The 24,434-nt window shown below is 42.6% G+C and overlaps 1 protein-coding gene across 1 annotated transcript in view; it reads right to left on the bottom strand.

The window, feature by feature from the left end:
* Positions 1-3,998: 3,998 nt before the first annotated feature.
* LOC133557720 (chloride channel protein 1-like) overlaps positions 3,999-24,434 on the bottom strand; it is a 42,713-nt gene continuing 22,277 nt past the window's right edge. Inside the window, exons 11-23 of the mRNA XM_061908438.1 lie at positions 21,994-22,146; positions 20,781-20,850; positions 20,609-20,719; positions 20,152-20,365; positions 19,956-20,089; positions 19,778-19,869; positions 18,399-18,461; positions 11,283-11,364; positions 11,051-11,121; positions 10,935-10,979; positions 10,756-10,860; positions 5,047-5,133; positions 3,999-4,942 (exon numbers count right to left, since the gene is read on the bottom strand). Of these exons, the coding sequence (XP_061764422.1) occupies positions 4,733-4,942; positions 5,047-5,133; positions 10,756-10,860; positions 10,935-10,979; positions 11,051-11,121; positions 11,283-11,364; positions 18,399-18,461; positions 19,778-19,869; positions 19,956-20,089; positions 20,152-20,365; positions 20,609-20,719; positions 20,781-20,850; positions 21,994-22,146 (1,437 nt within the window). The 3' untranslated portion in view covers positions 3,999-4,732. The remainder of the gene's footprint in view (positions 4,943-5,046; positions 5,134-10,755; positions 10,861-10,934; positions 10,980-11,050; positions 11,122-11,282; positions 11,365-18,398; positions 18,462-19,777; positions 19,870-19,955; positions 20,090-20,151; positions 20,366-20,608; positions 20,720-20,780; positions 20,851-21,993; positions 22,147-24,434) is intronic.

The raw sequence follows: 24,434 nt of genomic DNA, 5'->3' as shown, positions 1-24,434 counted from the left end.
AGCAGCGAGAGTCCCGTTCACAGCGGAGCCAGCAGGAAACCATCCCAAGCGGAGGCGGATCAGCAGCGCAGAGATGTCCCCAGCCGATACACAGGCAAGCAGTACATGGCCACCGGATCGGACCGGACCCCCTCCACAGGGGAGAGTGGGACATAGAAGAAAAAGAAAAGAAACAGCAGATCAACTGGTCTAAAAAGGGAGTCTATTTAAAGGCTACAGTATACAAATGAGTTTTAAGGTGAGACTTAAATGCTTCTACTGAGGTGGCATCTCGAACTGTTACCGGGAGGGCATTCCAGAGTACTGGAGCCCGAACGGAAAACGCTCTATAGCCCGCAGACTTTTTTTGGGCTTTGGGAATCACTAACAAGCCGGAGTCCTTTGAACGCAGATTTCTTGCCGGGACATATGGTACAATACAATCGGCAAGATAGGATGGAGCTAGACCGTGTAGTATTTTATACGTAAGTAGTAAAACCTTAAAGTCACATCTTAAGTGCACAGGAAGCCAGTGCAGGTGAGCCAGTACAGGCGTAATGTGATCAAACTTTCTTGTTCTTGTCAAAAGTCTAGCAGCCGCATTTTGTACCAACTGTAATCTTTTAATGCTAGACATGGGGAGACCCGAAAATAATACGTTACAGTAGTTGAGGCGAGACGTAACAAACGCATGGATAATGATCTCAGCGTCTTTAGTGGACAGAATGGAGCGAATTTTAGCGATATTACGGAGATGAAAGAAGGCCGTTTTAGTAACGCTTTTAATGTGTGCCTCAAAGGAGAGAGTTGGGTCGAAGATAATACCCAGATTCTTTACCGTGTCGCCTTGTTTAATTGTTTGGTTGTCAAATGTTAGAGTTGTATTATTAAATAGAGTTCGGTGTCTAGCAGGACCGATAATCAGCATTTCCGTTTTTTTGGCGTTGAGTTGCAAAAAGTTAGCGGACATCCATTGTTTAATTTCATTAAGACACGCCTCCAGCTGACTACAATCCGGCGTGTTGGTCAGCTTTAGGGGCATGTAGAGTTGGGTGTCATCAGCATAACAGTGAAAGCTAACACCGTATTTGCGTATGATGTCACCTAGCGGCAGCATGTAGATGCTGAAGAGTGCAGGGCCAAGGACCGAACCCTGGGGAACTCCACACGTTACCTTAACGTAGTCCGAGGTCATATTGTTATGGGAGACACACTGCATCCTATCAGTAAGATAAGAGTTAAACCAAGACAGGGCTAAGTCTGACATACCAATTCGTGTTTCTATACGTTCTAATAAAATATTATGATCGACGGTATCGAAAGCAGCGCTAAGATCGAGGAGCAGCAACATAGATGACGCATCAGAATCCATCGTTAGCAATAGATCATTAGTCATTTTTGCGAGGGCTGTCTCCGTCGAGTGATTTGCCCTGAAACCGGATTGAAAGGTTTCACATAGATTGTTAGACGCTAAGTGTTCATTTAACTGCTCCGCAACAATTTTTTCGAGGATTTTTGAAATAAAGGGAAGGTGAGACACCGGTCGGTAGTTTACCATGAGGTCAGGATCGAGGTTAGGTCTTTTAAGAAGAGGATGAATAACCGCTTTTTTGAATGCTAGGGGAACAGTGCCCGAGGAAAGTGATAAGTTTATAATATTTAGCACTGATGGACCTAATAATACAAAGAGCTCCTTGATCAGTTTCCCAGGAAGAGGGTCAAGTAAACATGTTGTTTGTTTTATTCCATTTACACGTTGTAACAATTCCTCTAATGTTATTTCCTCAAAACGAGAGAAACTATTTTGGAGGGCAGTATCCGCCGTATATACAATCGTGTCAGTGTTAATAGAACCCCGTTGTAGCTGGGACGCATTATCTTTAATCTCCTTTCTAATGACTTCAATTTTCTTACTAAAGAATTGCATAAAGTCATCAGCTGAGTGGGTGGAGCTACTGGAAGTAGTCCCTTGTTGGGTTAGCGATGCTACCGTACTAAACAAAAATTTAGGATCGTTTTTATTACGGTGGATGAGATTTGAGTAATAATTAGCTTTAGCTAAGGTAAGCATGCGTTTATAAGTTATTAAACCATCACTAAATGCTTGATGGTGCACCTCAAGTTTAGTCGTGCGCCATTTGCGTTCCAGCTTTCTGCATAATAATTTCTGAGCTCTAGTTTCTTCTGTAAACCACGGGGTGCGCTTTTTTGGAGCCTTTTTTAACTTTAGCGGTGCTATGTTATCAATGGTTTCGCGCAGGGCGTCGTTAAAGTTGTTAGTGAGGTTATCAATAGAGCCCACATACTTTGGGAATGGTGCCATTACCGAGGGCAGTAGGTCAGCAAGAGTTGTCGTTGTGGCCGTATTAATGTTGCGGCTGCTATAGCAGTTATTATTATTATTAGTTTGACGAACATGCGTCTGAACCTCGAATTTTATAAGGTAATGATCGGACAATACTTTAGTATACGGGAGTATCGTGACTTTGGAAGCGGTGATACCCCTGACAAGCACTAGGTCTATCGTATTACCGTTGCGATGCGTGGGTTCATTTATTATTTGTGTGAGACCACAGCTATCAATTATAGTCTGGAGCGCTACGCACGGTGGGTCCGATGGGGTATTCATATGGATATTAAAGTCCCCCATTATGATTATATTATCGGCGTGTGTCACTAGATCAGCAACGAACTCTGAGAATTCATTGATAAAGTCCGAACAGGGCCCTGGGGGGCGGTAGATAACAGCCAGGTGTAGAGGCAGCGGTGTGACAGACCTCATAGTAAGCACCTCAAACGATTTATATTTATTATTTATGTTAGGACTAAGGTTAAAGTTTTCGTTGTATATTAGTGCGACCCCCCCACCCCTTTTAAGCGGACGGGCAATATGCGCATGTGTAAAGTTAGGAGGACATGCCTCATTTAGCGCAAAAAAGTCGTTTGGTTTAAGCCAGGTTTCACTGAGACCGATGACGTTAAGATTGTTGTCTCTGATGATATCATTAACTAACAACGTTTTGGGAGACAATGATCTTATGTTTAAAAAACCTATATTATAGGTAGTGGGCTGTTTTAGGGAATTTTTGATCAAATTATCCGTAGTAGCAATATTAATAATGTTGTGTTTATTATGCCCAGTGCATTCAGTATAATTACGACCATATCTAGGAATTGATACGACGGGAATGTTCCGATTGTTTGATTGTTGCTTTGATAAACTGCACGCATCATGGTTAGCCACCTCAGTAACGGGGATTTTCCGATTGTTTGTTTGTTGCTTTGATAAACTGCACGCATCATAGTTAGCCACCTCAGTAAAACACATGTCCAACTCTGAAACACTCAAAGCAGAAAAAACTTGTTCTAATTTAACTGACTCCTTACCCAGACCAGTAGTCTCGCATCCTTTATTTAAATCCGTCTTCAGGGTGGAGGGAAGTGGTGTTCTGTGGGGATTAGCCTTCTGCTTTGTTTTTAGCCCCGCTCGACATCCGCGTTTCCGATCACACCGCTGGCGTCTGCTCCGTAGACGGCCCCCGCTGCTACTAGACTCCGCTGCTTCACAGGCCGCTGGATGTAGCCGCCGACGTATCCCCATGCTAGTTAGCATGTTTAGCACGCCCGCGTCTATCAGTCCAAAACGGCCCAATATGTCCATATCCAGAAGTGTCTGGCGGTCGTACGTGATCCCGGAGTGACCACGATGCGAGCCAGCCATGAAGTCTGCAGAACTGTCCGGCATTTCCGCCAAATGTTCCATCTTTAGCAAGAGCACCGCAGTGTCGCAGCCCGTCCGGGCGCCGCCATCTTGCATCATATATATATGAAATACTTGACTTTCAGTGAATTCTAGCTATATATATTCATTTTATTATATATATATATATATATATAGATAAAAATAAATACTTGAATTTCAGACGGAACCTATCAAATACACAGTAATAAAAACACAGTTGTTCTACTAACTGTACTGTGCTTGCTGGTTACTAAAAAAACAACAACACTAACCTTTCACTATTTGAGTAACCTTTGCTTTGCCATTTATTTCTTCATTTTGCTCTGTGTAATATATTGGGTTGGAGTCAATAACCAGGCGAGGTGATGAAGTTATGTCTCTTTACTGTTAGCCTCAGAACAGACTCCCTTACTTGCCGTCAGGTGGGCAACACCACGTAAATCGTTGGCCAATCAAAAAACAACCCCATAATGCTATAGTCAACATTCACCAGGAGAAGGCAACAGACAACATAAAATCACTCTATTACAGACGGCGTCGCCATCGCTGTAACTTCCTCGTTCTTCTGCTTTGTTTCCTTGTGTGTGCAGTTTATTATTCAAATCTGTAGATGTTGTAACGTGATTGGGCAGGCAAGCTGTTTATGTAGTGGGAAAGCGGACGTGAAAACAGGCTGTCCGCACTCAGGTCCGCATGGAACTGGAGGGGGCGTGGCCTCCAGCTCCGGCTGAATTTCGGGAGAAAATTTCTTCTGGGAGGTTTTCGGGAGAGGCGCTGAATTTCGGAAAATCCGGGAAGGTTGGCAAGTATGTATGTAGAACAAAATACGAGTCATTTAATTCACTTCAACTCCAAATGCTGAGTGTAAGTATGGAAGTGCGCAAAATTAAATGTCGCCAGCTTTAAAATGTCACTTCCTGTTTCACTTCCTCACACCATCTGCTCCTCCCCGCTGTCTCCGTCCCCGTTCCGATGCTTTTCAGAGTTGTTGGGCTGGAGGTCGCCCTCGCCTCAGTCCACCTGGCACGGCTCCACCCCGCCTTCGCCAAGGTATGTGTGCAGTTGGTCGGTGGGTCTTGTGGCGCCCGGCGAAGAAGGGGCGGCGCATGAGGAAAGGGTGGGGCTTGAGACAGCGTTATGGCTGCTTATTTTGTGGAGGCTGGCGAGCAGAGGGCGTAGTCGCACACCAGAGTGGGAGGAGCCCTCTATGGCCTTCTGGAGCTGTAAGAGAGGACTTCATGAACGATAGAGACATGAAAGTCATGCCAAAGTATGCTAACATGCTAGTTGTATCTCCACGTGGTTAAAAATGGACGCCCTCCTACCTCCTTCAATGCCACCACGCCCACCAGTTTGCCACTGCTGGTCACGTAGGCGTGGCTTAGGCCCAGCAGGGAGAAGAGCGTGTGCGTCTGCCGAGACACAAGCAAAAGGTCACGCCGCACTTCAAACAGCTGTCCTTCTATGCACCCGGGAGCGAGGAAGAAAAAGAACATTCTCGGCAAACGTCATGATTAGGATGAAGGTAGAAGCGGCACAATGGTGCAAAAGATGCTAACCTGTGCAAACAAACACAACCACAATTTCAACACCCCTCGGACTGGCTGACTGACTTCGACATAAGCGGTTGACATGGTTTCCTGCCATATTTTTAATGGCATTCTAGTGTTTTCATAGGATAGGGTTAGGTACCTGGAAAATGTAGTAAGCTAAGCTACAAGTTACTCTCGATTAAATGTAGCTAAGCTACAGGGGAAGCTATCCCCTGAGAATTGTAGCAATTGACAATACAAGCTACACGACTGAAGTAGCTTGCTACATCAAAACTACTTTTAACAGCGTTTATATCTATGGGCCTACATGTACGAACCCCGTTTCCATATGAGTTGGGAAATTGTGTTAGATGTAAATTGAAACGGAATACAATGATATGCAAATCCTTTTCAACCCATATTCAATTGAATGCACTACAAAGACAAGATATTTGATGTTCAAACTCATAAACTTTATTTTTTTTTGCAAATAATAACTTAAAATTTCATGGCTGCAACACGTGCCAAAGTAGTTGGGAAAGGGCATGTTCACCACTGTGGTACATTACCTTTTCTTTCAACAACACTCAATAAACGTTTGGGAACTGAAGGAACTAATTGTTGAAGCTTTGAAAGTGGAATTCTTTCCCATTCTTGTTTTATGTAGAGCTTTAGTCGCTCAACAGTCCGGCCGTATTTTACGCTTCATAATGCGCCACACATTTCTGATGGGAGACAGGTCTGGACTGCAGGTGGGCCAGGAAAGTACCCGAAATCTTTTACTATGAAAGCCACGCTGTTGTAACACGTGGCGTGGCATTGTCTTGCTGAAATAAGCAGGGGCGTCCATGATAACGTTGCTTGGATGACAACATGTGTTGCTCCAAAACCTGTATGGACCATTCAGCATTAATGGTGCCTTCACAGATGTGTAGGTTACCCATGCCTTGGGCACTAATGCACCCCAATACCATCACAGATGCTGGCTTTTGAACTTTGCGCTTATAACAATCCGGATGGTTATTTTCCTCTTTGTTCCAGAGGAAACCATGTCCACGGTTTACAAGTATAATTTGAAATGTGGACTTGTCAGACCACAGAACACTTTTCCTCTTTGCATCAGTCCATCTTAGATGAGCTTGGGCCCAGCGAAGCCAGCGGCGTTTCTTGGTGTTGTTGATAAATGGGTTTTGCTTTGCATAGTAGAGTTTTAACTTGCACTTACAGATGTAGCAACACACTGTAGTTACTTACAGTGGTTTTATGAAGTGTTCCTGAGCCCATGTTGTGATACTCTTTACACACTGATGTCGGTTTTTGATGCAGTATCGCCTGAGGGATCAAAGGTCCGTAATATCATCGCTTAGGTGCAGTGATTTCTCCAGATTCTCTGAAGCTTTTGATGATTTTATGGGCCGTAGATGGTAAAATCCCTAAATTCCTTGCAAAAGTTTGTTGAGAAATGTTGTTCTAAAACTGTTCGACACTTTTCTTACAAATTGGTGACCCTCGCCCCATCCATGTTTGTGAATTACTTAGCATTTCATGGAAGCTGCTTTTATACCCAATCATGGCACCCAACTGTTCTCAATTAGCCTGCACACCTGTGGGATGTTCCAAATAAGTGTTTGATGAGCATTCCTCAACTTTATCAGCATTTATTGCCACCTTTCCCAACTTCTTCGTCATGTGTTGCTGGCATCAAATTCTAAAATTAATGATTATTTGCAAAAAAAAATGTTTATCTGTTTGACAATCAAATATGTTGTCTTTGTAGTATATTCAACTGAATATGGGTTGAAAATGATTTGCAAATCATTGTATTCCGTTTATATTTACATCTAACACAATTTCTCAACTCATATGGAAACGGGGTTTGTATAATATCAATGTTAATGTAACTGAGAGTGTACCCAATAAGGGTCCATTACTATTAACTATCTGTCATTTAGCTGGGGACGTGGAACATCACTTCGCTGGGAGGGAGCCAGAGCTGGTGCGTGTGGTGGAGAAGTTCCGGCTAGACATAGTCTGGACTCACTTTGACGCACAGCAAAGGCTCTGGAACCAGTTCATCGAGAGGAGCCAGATGAGGTGGTTTGGGCGTCTGGTCAGGACGTCCCCCGAACGCCTCCCTAAGGAGGTGTTTAGGGCACGTTCAGCCGGTAGGAGGCCACGGGGAAGACCGAGGACACGTTGGGAAGACTATGTCTCCCGGATGACCTGGGAATGCCTCGGGATGCCCTGGGAGAAGCTGGAGGGAGTGGCTGGGGAGAGGAGAGTCTGGGCTTCCTTGCTTAGGCTGCTGCCCCCGCGATCCGACCTTAGATAAGTGTAAGAAAATAGATGGATGGCACCCTACAACTACCTGTAGGGGTCCCCATACCCCACTGTATGTATTTATTTAGTTTGCCTTTTCATAATTGTATTCATTTTCTCAGCCAACATTAAAAAACAAAACAAAAAAACATCATCTATTTATGTATTGAAAAAATAAAACAATGGCTTGTGTGTTGTTTGGAACAGAGGGTAATGGTTATGTGCAGTGAAACTTTTTATGAACTCAACTCACCTTAATTTGTGTTCCTATATTTGTGTTGGATTTCTTCAATGAAGCGAGAGCAGTTATGATTATGGTTTACAGAGTAAACAACGAAAAAATAAGGTTTGGGGAATTGATTTCTTTAAATGCATACATTTGTCTAAATATGGCCAAGGACACACATTATTGTGGGTTTCCTGCACGTAATCTTCATCACTAAAAGAAAAATTGAACCTGTGGATTAGATTATCAGAGAATTATTAGAGAATTTCTCTGCCATTTTCAAGTTGTTTATTTTGAGTGGTCAGCTTGAAGCGTCCCTCTGTCTCCGACTCCCTCGTCGTTATGTGACATGAATGCGTGACTGTTGGGATTTTGCTTTCTATTTTCGATGATGATTGGCCAGTCTGTATTGTTTCGCTCAAACCTTAGCCAACTGTGATTTATCATACAAACACCAACCAATCATCACGGATTTCTCCGTATGTATTCATCCAGATCATTGTATATTCTCTGTATTTATTTTGGCCTGGATTTGCAGTCCTCTTTCTCTTTTTGTAGCTTGTAGCTTTGATGTAAGCTACCGCGCTACACGGGTCTAAAAGTAGCTAAGCGACACGAATCGATACTCGTTCAAAACGTAGTGAAGCTACCGCCAAACTACTGGAAATCTAGTTAGGCTACGTAGCTTAGCTACATGTAGCTTGTTACTGCCCATCACTGGGTATTTTGTGTATGCTGGTAGATTGTGTATGCTGTAAAAAATTATCCAGATTTCTCAGCACTGATCAGTTTTTTTTCATAATAATTTACTGCCATCCAAATTTACTACAATACAACAAATGACTGTAAAAGTTACAATAGCCTGCTATTTCACAGCAATTCACAGTAAATTACTGTAAATGTTACCGTGAAAGTAATGCAAATGTTAGCCAGCAATTTTTTGTGATTTTACAATAAAGATGTTAACTTTGCGGTTAGAGTGTCCGCCCTGAGATCGCAAGGTTGTGAGTTCAAACCCCGGCCGAGTCATACCAAAGACTATAAAAATGGGACCCATTATTTCCCTGCTTCGCACTCAGCATCGAGGGTTGAAATTGGGGGTTATATCACCAAAATGATTCCCGAGCATGGCCACTGCTGCTGCTCACTGCTCCCCTCTCTTCCCAGGGGGTGGAACAAGGGAATTGGTCAAATGCAGAGATTAATTTCACGTGACTATCAGTGGTACTTTAACTTTAACTTTACAGTGCATGGTTCTATACTGTGAGGTAGAGGTGAAGTGAATTGTGAAGTGAATTATATTTATAGAGCACTTTTTCTCTAGTGACTCAAAGCACTTTACGTAGTGAAACCCAATATCTAAGTTACATTTAAACCGGTGTGGGTGGCACTGGGAGCAGGTGGGTAAATTGTCTTGCCCAAGGACACAACGGCAGTGACTAGAATGGCGGAAGCGGGAATCGAACCTGGAACCCTTAAGTTGGTGGCACGGCCACTCTACCAACCGAGCTATACCGCCCCATACCATTATTTTGAGAGTTATGAGCGTCGAAATAAGTTAAAGGGGAACATTATCACCAGACCTATGTAAGCGTCAATATATACCTTGATGTTGAAGAAAAAAGACCATATATTTTTTTAACCGATTTTCGAACTCTAAATGGGTGAATTTTGGCGTATTAAAGGCCTTTCTATTATTCGCATTTGGAGCGATGACGTCACAACGTGACGTCACCTAGGTAGTCAATCCGCCATTTACTCAAACACATTACACACACCAAGTCAAATCAGCTCTGTTATTTTTCCGTTTTTTCGACTGTTTTCCGTACCTTGGAGACATCATGCCTCGTCGGTGTGTTGTCGGAGGGTGTAACAACACGATCAGGGACGGATTTAAGTTGACTTACGTGGAGTGTGCATCGATTAGCACGTCATGCTAACATGCTATTTAGGCTCGCTGTATGTACATTTGTACATACAAATTTAATGCCACAAATTTAATGTACACCCACAATTAATGCCAAACAAACACTTACCAATCGACGGATTTAAGTTGCTCCAGTGTCACGAGATGCAAAAGTCCCGATCGTTTGGTCTGCACATTTTACCGGCGATGCTAAGGCAGACATGGCACAGAGATGTATGGATATCCTGCAGATGCATTTCCAACGATAAAGTCAACGAAATCACAAAGGTGAGTTTTGTTGATGTTATTGACTTATGTGCTAATCAGACATATTTGGTCACGCCATGACTGCCAGCTAATCGATGCTAACATGCTATTTAGGCTAGCTGTATGTACATTTGTAGCTATATCTGCATCCAGCCTTTCCCTGCACCCACATTTAATGCCAAACAAACACTTACCAATCGACGGATTGAAGTTGCTCGAGTGTCACAAGATGCGAAAGTCCCGATCGTTGGTCTGCACATTTTACCGGCAATGTTAAGGCAGACATGGCACAGATATGTATGGATAACCTGCGACACTCAATCGTTGGTTAGAAGGCGATCGCCGAATAGCGTCAATAGCTATTCGCTCAATAGCTGCAGTTTCTTCTTCAATTTTGTTTTCGCTATCTGCCTCCATACTCCAACCATCCATTTCAATACATGTGTAATCTGTTGAATCGCTTAAACCGCTGAAATCTGAGTCTGAATCCTAGCTAATGTCGCTTTATCTTGCTGTGCTTTCCGCCATGTTGTTTGTATTGACATCACTGGATGAACTCGCAAGAAAATGGACGGTGGCTTCACAGATAGCAAAAATCAGGCACTTTAAAGCCTTTTTTCGGGATATTCCCTGATGGGTAAAATTTTTTTAAAAACTTCGAAAAATAAAATAAGCCACTGGGAACTGATTTTTATTGGTTTTAACCCTTCTGAAATTGTGATAATGTTCCCCTTTGAGCGGTTTCCACTGTCTTCAACTTTTTAATGCTCCAGTCTTCACCGACCTTGTGCAGCGACGTTCTCTCCACCAGTTGGAAAGGGGAGGGGTCAACTCGGATCTCATCGATCTCCATGGGCTTGTCCATCTCTGCCTCTTCCCACGCTTTGACCTGCATCATTTACGAGGATCAATATGTCTCCAACTGGGTCGACATGAACATCACGGTCATGGAGGCCTACGTACTTCTTCTGGGGACGTGGGGATTGAACCAAGAGGGGGGCGGGGCTCCTGAAGGACCGCAACAGTCCATCACTTTGTCAACCTGTACCTGTGATCACAAATGAGCACACAAAGCCTACCTGAAGGGAACGCTCTGCACGGCCTTGCTGCAGGCTGAAAAAGCTCCTGAGTGTTCGCCTCACACGTTTGTCTACGTCAAGAAACAAGACAAAAGACGACTGGGGATACGAGCATCCTCATCATAACTTATGCTGTTGCCTAGATACCGCCGTGTGTGTGTGTGTGTTTGTTTGTGTGTGTCACCCATAATGTGGTTCATTCCAGCTCATTTGGAAGTACACTTCAGCTCACCAGGAAGTGGAAGAGTGGAGTTGGAGTCTTGATGTCCGCCAGGAGGAAGTGGACCGTTCCTCTCCGGTTGCACGGCGCCCCGCTGCAGGAAGTCATGTGATGCCATTATATGCAGTTCATCTCCAGCTGCTCTACTGTCCTTTGGCGCTTCCGGACATCTTCACTAGGGATGTGCCGATCAATCAGTATCGACCGATTGCCATAAAAAAGTAAGTGGTCGCCATTGCCGATAAATGTCTTTTAATGCCAATCCCCTCTGACTGACAGAGTGTTTATTTTTAGTCCCCTGGCTGACAAGATAGCAATTAATCATGTATCTCCATACAAAGTGCGGAGCCGCTCACCTAAGATAATATTAATCACCGCCATTACGGAAAATAAACTACATTTCTTAGTATCTTAAGTGTCATTACTGTCATTACTACTATTATCACTGGAGGACCAGACTGACATGTTACACACCGAGAGCATGCTAATAGCTAATCTTATCAATCAATCAATCAATCAATCAATCAATCAATGTTTATTTATGTAGCCCTAAATCACAAGTGTCTCAAAGGGCTGAACACGCCACAACGACATCCATGGTATGGAACCCTCATAAGGGCAAAGAAAAACTCATCCCAGTGGGACGTCGATGTGAATAACTATGAGAAACCTTGGAGAGGACCGCATATGTGGGCAACCCCCCCCCCATAGGGGAGACCGAAAGCAATAGACGTCGTGTGGGTCTAACATGATATTGTGAAAGTCCAGTCCATAGTGGATCTAGCATAATAGTGAGATTCCAGTCCATAGTGGGGCCAGCACCTAACCGCTAAGGTAGCTTTAAACAAAACCAACAAATAAGTACTTATTAGAGTTATTAACTAAAAAATGTTGGATCTAGAGCAGAGTTGTCAAACTGGTTTTCATTGAGGGCCACATGGTAGTTATGGCTATTTGCTCAATAGCTTCAGTTTCTTATTCAATTTCGTTTTCGCTATCTGCCTCCATACTCCAACCATCCGTTTCAATACATGCGTAATCTGTTGAATCGCTTAAGCCGCTGAAATCCGAGTCTGAATCCGAGGTAATGTCGCTATATCTTGCTGTGCTATCCACCATGTTGTTTGTATTGGCATCACTGGATGACGTCACATGATGACGTCACAGGAAAATGGACGGTGGCTTCACAGATAGCGAAAATCAGGCACTTTAAAGCCTTTTTTCGGGATATTCCATGATGGGTAAAATTTTGAAAAAAACTTCGAAAAATAAAATAAGCCACTGGGAACTGATTTTTATTGGTTTTAACCCTTCTGAAATTGTGATAATGTTCCCCTTTAAGCAGTTTCCACTGTCTTCAACTTTTTAACGCTCCAGTCTTCACCGACCTTGTGCAGCGACGTTCTCTCCACCAGTTGGAAAGGGGAGGGGTCAACTCGGATGTCATCGATCTCCCCCGGCTGACAAGATAGCAGTTAATCATGTATCTCCATACAAAGTGCGGAGCCGCTCACCTAAGATAATAATAATAATCACCCCCATTACGGAAAATAAACTACATTTCTTAGTAGCTTAAGTGTCATTACTGTCATTACTACTATTATCACTGGAGGACCAGACTGACATGTTACACACCGAAAGCAAACAGGAGCAGGCTTGCTAATAGCTAAGCTTATCAATCAATCAATCAATCAATGTTTATTTATGTAGCCCTAAATCACAAGTGTCTCAACGGGCTGCACACGCCACAACGACATCCATGGTATGGAGCCCTCATAAGGGCGAAGAAAAACTCATCCCAGTGGGACGGCGATGTGAATAACTATGAGAAAACTTGGAGAGGACCGCATTTGTGGGCAACCCCCCCACGAGATACGTATAAAAAAAAACGTTTTTCCCCATGTCCCTTTAGGGGCTCCATATTTTCCATACATGTTTTCGTCTCAATAAAAATACTTAACTTTACAGCAAACTACCCATCTAATTGATACTATCTATTGATACTTGAAACTATCTCGAGCGCATGAGAAACTTGTGCGTGAGAACGAGATAGTTTCTCGTGCGCACGAGATACATATCTAAAATATGATTTCCCCCCCCTGTCCCTTTAGGGCAGGGGTCTCAAACATGAGGCCCGCGGGCCAATTGCGACCCACGAGACGTTATTATGCCGTATAAACAACTTTAACATTGTTACAAATATGTGCCACACTGTCAACCCACACCAAACAAGAATGACAAACACATTTCGGGAGAACATCCGCATCGTAACACAACATAAACACAACAGACAATTACCCAGAATCCCATGCAGCCCTGATTATTCCGGACTACAATATACACACCCCCGTTACCACCAACCCTCCACCTCCCCGCCCTCCCTACTTGCGTCGGTGGAGGTGTTGTATATTGTAGCCCGGGAGAGTCAGGGCTGCAAGGTGTTTTGGGTATTTGTTCTCTTGTGTTTAAGTTAAGGGAGCGGTATAGCTCGGTTGGTAGAGTGGCTGTGCCAGCAACTTGAGGGTTGCAGGTTCGATTCCCGCTTCCGCCATCCTAGTCACTGCCGTTGTGTCCTTGGGCAAGACACTTTACCCACCTGCTCCCAGTGCCACCCACACTGGTTTAAATGTAACTTAGATATTGGGTTTCACTATGTAAAGCGCTTTGAGTCACTAGAGAAAAGCGCTATATAAATATAATTCACTTCACTTAAGTTAGTGTGCGGAAATTCTCCCAAAAAGGGTGTGTCATTCTTGTTTGGTGTCAGTTCACAGTGTGGCGCATATTTGTAACAGTGTTAAAGTTGTTTATACGGCCACCCTCAGTGTGACCCGTAAGGCTGTTGACCAAGTACGTTTTGCAGCCACTGACGTAGTTCTGCACAAGTCTCATACAACATGTTACAGAGCCGGCACATTGTTTGTGTGATGTAGAAGCGTGCGCGATGACATGTAGTAGAGCAGTAGTCCTCGTATAGGGGATGCGCAAACTCCTGGAGGAACTTGAAGGTATGCCAAGGGCCAGGTAAGATTTATGATAAAATTATTATCAAAAATAGCAGCAATTCATAAATTCTTTATAAATATATTATTGAATAATACTCCAATTAAATATGAATGTAAGTTCATAAACTGTGAAAAAATAACACAACAATCCAACATTCAGTGTTGACAGCTAGACTTTTTGTGGACATGTTCCATAAATATTGATGTTAAAGATTTATTTTTTTGTGAAGAAATGTTTAGAATTAAGTTCATGAATCCAGATGGATCTCTATTACAATCCCCAAAGAGGGCACTTTAAGTTGATGATTACTTCTATGTGTAGAAATCTTAATTTAAAATTGAATCACTTCATCTTTTTCCAAATAGTTCAAGAAAGACCACTACAAATTAGCAAAATCTTGCACTTTTATACTATTTAATAAATCAGAAACTGATGACATAGTGCTGTATTTTACTTCTTTATCTCTATTTTCAACAAAAAATGCTTTGATCTGATTAGGGGGTACTTGAATTAAAAAAATGTTCACAGGGGTTACATCACCGAAAAAAGGTTGAGAACCACTGTTGTAGAGGACGTTACAGGCAGTGCAGTCACAGCAACCCTTAATAATGTCGGCCGGGTGAAAATTGGGACAAATTCGGGAGAATGGTTGCACCGGTAGATTGTCGGAATGTGCACTGAAATTCAGGAGTCTCCCGGAAAAATCGTGAGGATTGGCAAGTATGTTGCTAGGGCGGGAAATCCATTCATAGAAGGTGAATTCATCAAAAAGTGCACGTTAGATTTTTTAAGAAATCTTTTCTTGCGGCCCAGCCTCACCCAGTTTCTGCATTCAGTGACCCCCAAGGTAAATTGAGTTTGAGACCCCTGCTTTAGGGGCTCCGTAGGAAAGTATGATAATGTACTGTATTATTTGTTGCAATATTGGATGCTATTAAAGTTTAAAAGGTATGCAATTTCAAGCAGTACATATATTTTTTATGTCAAAATAAAAAAAAACAACATTATATTTGGTGAGAAAATATTAAGTACATTATTGAAACAGGCTTCACGGTGGAAGAGGGGTTAGTGCGTCTGCCTCACAATACGAAGTTCCTGCAGTCCTGGGTTCAAATCCAGGCTCGGGATCTTTCTGTGTGGAGTTTGCATGTTCTCCCCGTGAATGCGTGGGTTCCCTCCGGGTACTCCGGCTTCCTCCCACCTCCAAAGACACGCACCTGGGGATAGGTTGATTGGCAACACTAAATGGTCCCTAGTGTGTGAATGTGAGTGTGAATGTTGTCTGTCTATCTGTGTTGGCCTTGCGATGAAGTGGCGACTTGTCCAGGGTGTACCCCGCCTTCCGCCCGATTGTAGCTGAGATAGGCGCCAGCGCCCCCCGCGACCCCTAAAAAGGGAATAAGCGGTAGAAAATGGATGGATGGATGGATTATTGAAACATATCATTTCCAGGTGTTTGTGGGCCAGATAAAATGATGTCTCCGGCCAGATCTGGCCACAAGGCCTTGAGTTTGACCCCCGTGGTCTAGACCAGAGGTTCTCAACTTTTTTTCAGTAATGTACCCTCTGTGAACATTTTTTTAATTCAGTACCCCCTATTCAGAGCAAAGCATTTTTGGTTGAAAAAAATGAATAAAGAAGTACAAACCCCGTTTCCATATGAGTTGGGAAATTGTGTTAGAAGTAAGTATATACGGAATACAATGATTTGCAAATCATTTTCAACCCATATTCAGTTGAATGCACTACGAAGATATTTGATGTTCAAACTCATAAACTTTATTTTTTTTTTGCAAATAATAATTAACTTAGAATTTCATGACTGCAACACGTGGCAAAGTTGTTGGGGAAGGGCATGTTCACCACTGTGTTACATCACTTTTTCTTTTAACAACACTCAATAAATGTTGGGGAACTGAGGAAACTAATTGTTGAAGCTTTGAAAGTGGAATTATTTCCCATTCTTGTTTTATGTAGATCTTTAGTCATTCAACAGTCCGGGGTCTACGCTGTCGTATTTTACGCTTCATAATGCGCCACACATTTTCGATGGGAGACAGGTCTGGACTGCAGGCGAGCCAGGAAAGTACCCGCACTCTTTTACTACGAAGCCACGCTGTTGTAATACGTGGCTTGGTATTGTCTTGCTGAAAAAAAACAGGGGCGCCATGATAACGTTGCTTGGATGACAACATATGTTGCTCCAAAGCCTGTATGGACCATTCAGCATTAATGGTGCCTTCACAGATGTGTAAGTTACCCATGCCTTGGGCACTAATACACCCCCATACCATCACAGATGCTGGCTTTCGAACTTTGCGCCTATAACAATCCGGATGGTTATTTTCCTCTTTGTTCCAGGGGACACCACGTCCACAGTTTCCAAATATAATTTGAAATGTTGACTCGTCAGACCACAGAACACCTTTCCATTTGCACTACTGCATCTTAGGTAAGCTCGGGCCCAACCAAGCCGGCGGCGTTTCAGGATATTGTGGATAAATGGGTTTGGCTTTGCATAGTAGAGTTTTAACTTGCACTTACAGATGTAGCGACCAACTGTAGCTACCAACGGTGGTTTTATGAAGTCTTCCTGAGCCCATGTGGTGATATCCTTTACACACTGATGTCGGTTTTTGATGCAGTACCGCCTGAGGGATCAAAGGTCCATAATATCATCGCTTACGTGCAGTGATTTCTCCAGATTCTCTGAACCTTTTGATGATTTTGCAATAGCTTGTTGAGAAATGTTGTTCTAAAACTGTTTGACAATTTGCTTACAAAGTGGTGACCCTCGCTCCATCCTTGTTTGTGAATTACTTAGCATTTCTTGGAAGCTGCTTTTATACCCAACTGTGGCACCCACCTGTTCCCAATTAGCCTGCACACCTGTGGGATGTTCCAAATAAGTGTTTGATGAGCATTTCTCAACGTTATCAGTATTTATTGCCACCTTTCCCAACTTCTTTGTCACGTGTTGCTTGCATTAAATTCTAAAGTTAATGATTATTTGCAAAAAAAAAATGTTTATCAGTTTGAACATCAAATATGTTGTCTTTGTAGCATATTCAACTGAATATGGGTTGAAAATGATTTGCAAATCATTGTATTCCGTTTATATTTACATCTAACACAATTACCCAACTCATACGGAAACAGGGTTTGTAAAATACAGCACTATGTCATCAGTTTCTGCAGATGTATGAAATTGTTTAACAGTGCTCATTTGTAGCGGTCTTTCTTGAACTATTTGGAAAAAAGCTATAAAAATAACTAAAAACCTCTTGAAAAATAAACAAGTGATTCAATTATAATTAAATATTTCTACACATCAACTTTCAAAGTGCCCTCTTTGGGGATTGTAACAGAGATCAATCTGGATTCATTAACTTAATTCTAAACATTTCTTCACAAAAAAATAAATCTTTAACATTAATATTTATGGAACATGTCCACAAAAAATCTAGCTGTCAACACTGAATATTGCATTGTTGCATTTCTTTTCACAGTTTATGAACTTACATTCACATTTTGTTGAAGTATTATTCAATAAATATATTCAAAAATGATTTTTGATTTGTTGCTATTTTTATAATATTTAAAAAAAATCTCACGTACCCCTTGGCATGCCTTCAAGTACCCCCAGGGGTACGCGTACCCCCATTTGAGAACCACTGGTCTAGACAGAGGATAATATAACAACTGGGGAGGGTGGATTGATCCATAAATTGGTGGTATGAGTATATAATCGATGTTATAGTGATTAGATTGATATTTTTATTTTCTCAAAATCATTGTTTATTGTGCAGGGAATAAATCCCTGGACTTTGAACTTTAAAGGCAAAAATTGGTTTTTTTGCATGTGTTTAGTTATTGTGTGCTATTGACTTTGTTTAGCTCTAACAATTGTATGTAAAAAAAAAAAGATAATAAGTAACTAGTTAAAATAATGATGTTGATATTAAAAAACTGTCAATAGCACACACCTTAAATAAATATATTTTTTTACAGTTAATACATATGATCGGTATTGGTGTCCGCGGATTTCACTGATGGATGATCGGTATCAGAATTGGCATCATATAACACTGATTGGAACGCTGTTTCTGCACTTTTGCCAACCTTGTCGCCCTCCTGTTCCCCGCTGAGTGTGGGCGATGGAATATCCTTCCTCTGGTCGGGACCCTGAATACAACACAGCTGGTCACAAAGGGTTGTAATTGGGGATTAAATAACCAAAGTGATTCCCGGGCGTGGCCACCGCTGCTGCTCACTGCTCCCCTCCCCTCCCCTCTCAGGGAGTGAACAAGGGGATGGGTCAAATGCAGAAGACAAATTTCACCACACCTACTGTGTGTGTGAAAATCATTGGTACTTTAAAGGCCTACTGAAATGAGATTTTCTTATTCAAACGGGGATAGCAGGTCCATTCTATGTGTCATACTTGATCATTTCGCGATATTGCCATATTTTTGCTGAAAGGATTTAGTAAAGAACACCCACAAAAATGTTCGCAACTTTCGGTGTTAAGAGAAAAGCCCTGCTTCTACCGGAAGTCGCAGACGATGACGTCACACGTGTGGGGGCTCCTCACATATTCACATTGATTTTAATGGAAGCCTCCAACAAAAAGTGCTATTCGGACCGAGAAAACGACAATTTCCCCATTAATTTGAGCGAGGATGAAAGATTTGTGTTTGAGGATATTGATAGCAACAGACTAGAAAAAAAAAAAAACATGATTGCATTGGGACAGATTCTAATGTTTTTAGACACATTTCCCAGGATAATTCTGGGAAATCCCTTATCTTTCTATTGTGTTGCTAGTGTTTTAGTGAGTTTAATAGTACCTGATAGTTGGAGGTGTTTGTCCACGGGTGTCTTGACGCGCAGTGTCTCAGGGGAGTCGACGGCAGTTATGGACGGCACAAGCTCAGCTTTTCTCCGGTAAGAAGCGACTTTTTAACCACAATTTTCTCACCGAAACCTGCCGGTTGACAAATGATCGGGATCCATGTTCGCTTGACCGCGCTGTTATCCATCGTAAAGTTTCACCTCCAGGAATTTTAAACAAGGAATAACCGTGTGTTTGTGTGGCTAAAGGCTAGAGCTTCCCAACTCCATCGTTCTACTTTGACTTCTCCAATATTAATTGAACAAATTGCAAAAGATTCAGCAACACAGATGTCCAAAATACTGTGTAATTATGCCGTTAAAGCAGACGACTTTTAGCTGTGTGTGTGCGCAGCGCTCATACTTCCTAAAAACCTGTGACGTCTTGCGTACACGTCATCATTACACAACGTTTTCAAGACGAAACTCCCGGGAAATTTAAAATTGTAATTTAGTAAACTAAAAAGGCCGTATTGGCATGTGTTGCAATGTTAATATTTCATCATTGATATATAAACTATCAGACTGCGTGGTGGGTAGTAGTGGGTTTCAGTAGGCCTTTAACTTTAAACTAGCTCTTTGGGTACAGGACGAAACCTGCTGATCACCTGCACTAGGTGGCGTCTCTCGGGCGACAACCACCAATCGCAGAGCGCCAGCAGCTCCACGCGGTCGATGCTTCCCAGCAGGATCATAGAGTCTGTGCCCAGGGGTGATAACGCTCAGTCAGCGGACACTTCATTAGGTACCTTACCGCAGAGAGCTAATCATCGAGCAACTTTTGACCTTTGGAGGCAACCAGAGGGATGGTTTCCAGCGAGGACGAGTCGAGCAAGAGTTGGACTTCCCTGTAGGTGGACTGGTAGGAGATGGACTTCACCTCCCTCACCATGATGTCCTCCACAAAGATTTTGTACAGGCTGTGCAACACATAACACTCCTGTCCTCATGACTGATTTTCAGTCTTCTACTATATACACACCTGACGTGACGGAAGCCGAGCTCGGGCAGGTATGGCAGCTTCTTGACCTGAATGATGGAGTCGTAGAGCGAGGGCTGCAGGCCCTGAGCCACCATGTTGGCCAGGATCACCGCCACCATCATGGGCAGCACGTGGGAGATCTGACCCGTCAGCTCGAAGCAGATCACAGCCGTGGACACCGTGTGGGTCACTGCCCCGCTCAAAGCCGCCGCCCCTGCCAGGGTGAATGGGCGGGGTTACAGGAGTGAAGGAGGTGCGGTGGGCGACAGCGAGAGAGTTTCTGGGTCAGTGACTCAGGTGAGGCCGCCATGTGCTGTCGGAGACAGCTCAGGGAAAGGAGGTGTTGACAAGTGAAGGGAGAAAAAAGACCATTGAGAGGTGGAGGACACAGGAAATGGACAGCTGAGGAGGATGTGGTGGAAGGGGGGGGGGGAAGGGGGAAATGGTACAGACTGACCAATGACAGCGTAACCTCCAGGGATGATGCGGTAAAGGATGCCGTCAAAGACGATGCCTTGAGGAAAGATGGCGGCCATGACCTCCCCCACCAGGCGGCCAAAGGCGGCCCCTGCGGAGAAAGAGAAAGTGATTAAGCCCCGCCCATCGGAAGTTGCGCAGTGAGCGCTCACCCAGGATGAAGACGGGCATGAAGGCTCCGGACGGGACGGGCATGGCCGTCGCCACCGCCGACATCCAAAACTGCAGTAGCAGAACATATTTATTGACAAAAAAAAGGAAATTTGTGAAGATACAGACACAGAAAATATGGAACCGTGGGAATATGTGGATATTAATGGAATCTTAGAAATACCGTATTTCCTTGAATAGCCGCCGGGGCACTAATTAACTTAAGACCTCTTCTCACTCCTGCGCTTGTTCAAGGCATGCGGTAAAAGTAAGCAGGCGCTAATAATTTAAAAACCTCTTCTCACCCCTGCTTACATGCAGTTAAAAATTGAATGTGATGAAAAAAAATAAAAAATTTAAAAATTCTTCTGCGGCCCGGTGGTTGGGGACCAATGCTCTACAACATGTCATTGGGCCCACTTTTGCACCATGCTATCTATGTGCCGGTAGGACTCATGCATTTCACTGTTTCTCATACTAGATTGCAATGCATACTTGGTCATAAACAACTTAAGCTGTACATCAAGCAAGAATGGGAAATAATTCCGCCTGATAAACTTCAAAAATTGATCTCCTCAGTTCCCAAACGTTTACTGAGTATTGTTAAAAGGAAAGGCCATGTAACACAGTGTTAAAAATGCCCGTTACAAATTTTTTTCAATTTGTTGCTGCCATTAAATTTTAAGTTACTGATTATTTGCACACAAAAAAATACGTTTCTCAGTTTGAACATGAAATATCTTGTCTTTGCAGTCCATTCAATTGAATACAAGTTGAAAAGGATTAGCCAATCATCTTATTCTGTTTTTATTTACGAATTACGCAACGTGCCAACTTCACTGGTTTTGTGTTTTGTAGTTGAGCGTCCAAAAATAGGGCAGAATAAGGATAATGATGAATGTGGCTTATAATTCATTTTCATGCTGCAGGTTACACCCCCCTGACCCACCCCCTGCCTCCATAGTAAACAGATCTCATCTAAGATGGTGAGTTGCTAAGCAACAGTGGAGACCTTAAGGCTCTTTTCACCAATCATTGTCTCACAAACTGAGGTGTCTGTGCGTGTGTGTGTGTGTGTGTGCGTGTGTGTGTGTGTGTGTGTGTGTGTGTGTGTGTGTGTGTGTGTGTGTGTGTGTGTGTGTGTGTGTGTGTGTGTGTGCGCATGTGTGTGTGTGAAGAAAAGAAGAAGAAGAATGACCACATGGTGTCACGCACCTTCATGAGGAAGAAGAGCAGCAAGACGACGAAGACGCTGACGTCGGGGTGAAGCCACGCCCTGGACAGGCCAACGCCGGCTGGTGGGGACGTGGAGATCTTAGTCCAAGTGAAGTTGTCAAATAGAGAGTTGATGCAATCCCTGGGCATCAGCTGGGAGGAGAGGGCCACGGAGAGGGGCATTGAGGATGGATTTGAACTTTGACCTTCAGCACACAAAGTATCATCATTCAGTCGACATGTGAACTTGGACGAGACGAATGAAGAGGAAGATGACCCCCATCATTAATTCACCAATCAATAGTCCATCCATCCATCCATCCATTTTCTACTGCTTGTCCCGTTCGGGGTTGCTGGCTCCACTTTGAATGGGACTCTCGCTACTATTTGGATCCACTTTGGACTTGATTCTCACGGTTACGTTAGATCCACTATGGATTGGACTTTCACAATATCATGTTAGATCTGCTCGACATCCATTACTTTCGGTTCCCCTGGGGGTGTTGGTTGCCCACATATGTGGTCCTCTCCAAAGTTTCTCATAGTCATCATGGTCGACGTCCATGATGACTATGTGAGTTTTTCCTTGCCCTTATGTGAGCCCGACCGAGGATGTTGTTGTGGTTTGTGCAGCCCTTTGAGGCACTTGTGATTTAGGGCTTATATAGATACACATTGATTGATTGATTGATTAATTGATTAATTGATTGATTGATTGATTGATTGATTGGTTAATTGATTGATTGATTGATTGATTGATTGATTGATTGATTGATTGATTGATTGATTGATTGATTGATTGATTGATTGATTGATTGATTGATTGATTGATTGATTGATTGATTGATTAAATTGTATAACAGTGCAAAATATTGCTCATTTGTAGTGGTCTTTCTTGAACTATTTGGAAAAAAATATATATAAATAACTAAAAACTTGTTGAGTAATAAGCAAGTGATTCAATCATATATAAAGATTTCTATACTATATTGGATCCACTTTGGACTTGATTCTCACGGTTACGTTAGATCCACTATGGATTGGACTTTCACAATATCATGTTAGATCCGCTCGACATTCATTGCTTTCGGTCCCCTAGGGTGGGTTGCCCACATATGTGGTCCTCTCCAAGGTTTCTCATAGTCATCATGGTCGACGTCCCACTGGGGTGAGTTTTTCCTTGCCCTTACGTGGGCCCTACCGAGGATGTTGATGTGGTTTGTGCAGCCCTTTGAGGCACTTGTGATTTAGGGCTATATAGATAAACATTGATTGATTGATTGATTGGTTGATTTATTGATTAAATTGTATAACAGTGCAAAATGTTGCTCATTTGTAGTGGTCTCTCTTGAACTATTTGGAAAAAAAGATATACAAATAACTAGAAACTTGTTGAGTAATAAACAAGTGATTCAATTATATATAAATATTTCTATACTATGTTGGATCCACTTTGGACTTGATTCTCACGGTTACGTTAGATCCACTATGGATTGGACTTTCACAATATCATGTTAGATCCGCTCGACATTCATTGCTTTCGGTCCCCTAGGGCGGGTTGCCCACATATGTGGTCCTCTCCAAGGTTTCTCGTAGTCATCATGGTCGACGTCCCACTGGGGTGAGTTTTTCTTTGCCCTTATGTGGGCCCTACCGAGGATGTCGTTGTGGTTTGTGCAGCCCTTTGAGGCACTTGTGATTTAGGGCTATATAAATAAACAGTGATTGATTGATACACCCTGGACAAGTCGCCACCTCATCGCAGGGCCAACACAGATAGACAGACAACATTCACACTCCTAGAACCGTTACTGTTGATGCACACTTGCTGGGAATGACGAACACCTTTCTTACTTGTTTCCTTTTCTTTGCTTCACTACTTTCCATCCGCCATTTTTGAGGCTATTCCTCTTTCGTAATTAACTTTTGTAATGCACAAGTGCGTTAATACTTTTCCCTGGATTGCCTCATTGCTCCGCTTACATGTTCCTAAATTGATTAATAGCTGCGTTTTTGTGTATTTCGTGCTATATCGCAATAAAACAAATATGTCTCCACTACTCTCGTTTCTGCATGTCGGTACCCTAAAGCAGTAGTTCTCAACCCTTTTTCAGTGATATACCCACTGTGAGCATTTTTTAAATTCAAGTACCCCTTAATCAGAGCAAAGCATTTTTGGTTGTAAAAAAGAGATAAATAAGTAAAATACAGCACTATGTCATCAGTTTCTGATTTATTAAATTGTATAACAGTGCCAAATATTGCTCATTAGTAGTGGTATTTCTTGAACTTATTTGGAAAAAAAGATTAAAAAATATCTAAAAACTTGTTGAAAAATAAACAAGTGATTCAATTAGATATAAAGATTTCTACACATCATTAACTTAAAGCGCCCTTTTTGGGGATTGTAATAGAGATCCATCTGGATTCAAGAACTTAAT

Source organism: Nerophis ophidion, linkage group LG08, assembly GCF_033978795.1.
Source record: "Nerophis ophidion isolate RoL-2023_Sa linkage group LG08, RoL_Noph_v1.0, whole genome shotgun sequence".
Classification (NCBI taxonomy): domain Eukaryota; kingdom Metazoa; phylum Chordata; class Actinopteri; order Syngnathiformes; family Syngnathidae; genus Nerophis; species Nerophis ophidion.
The sequence above is the reverse complement of the archived record's forward strand: the minus strand, read 5'-3'. Positions and strand labels throughout refer to the sequence as shown.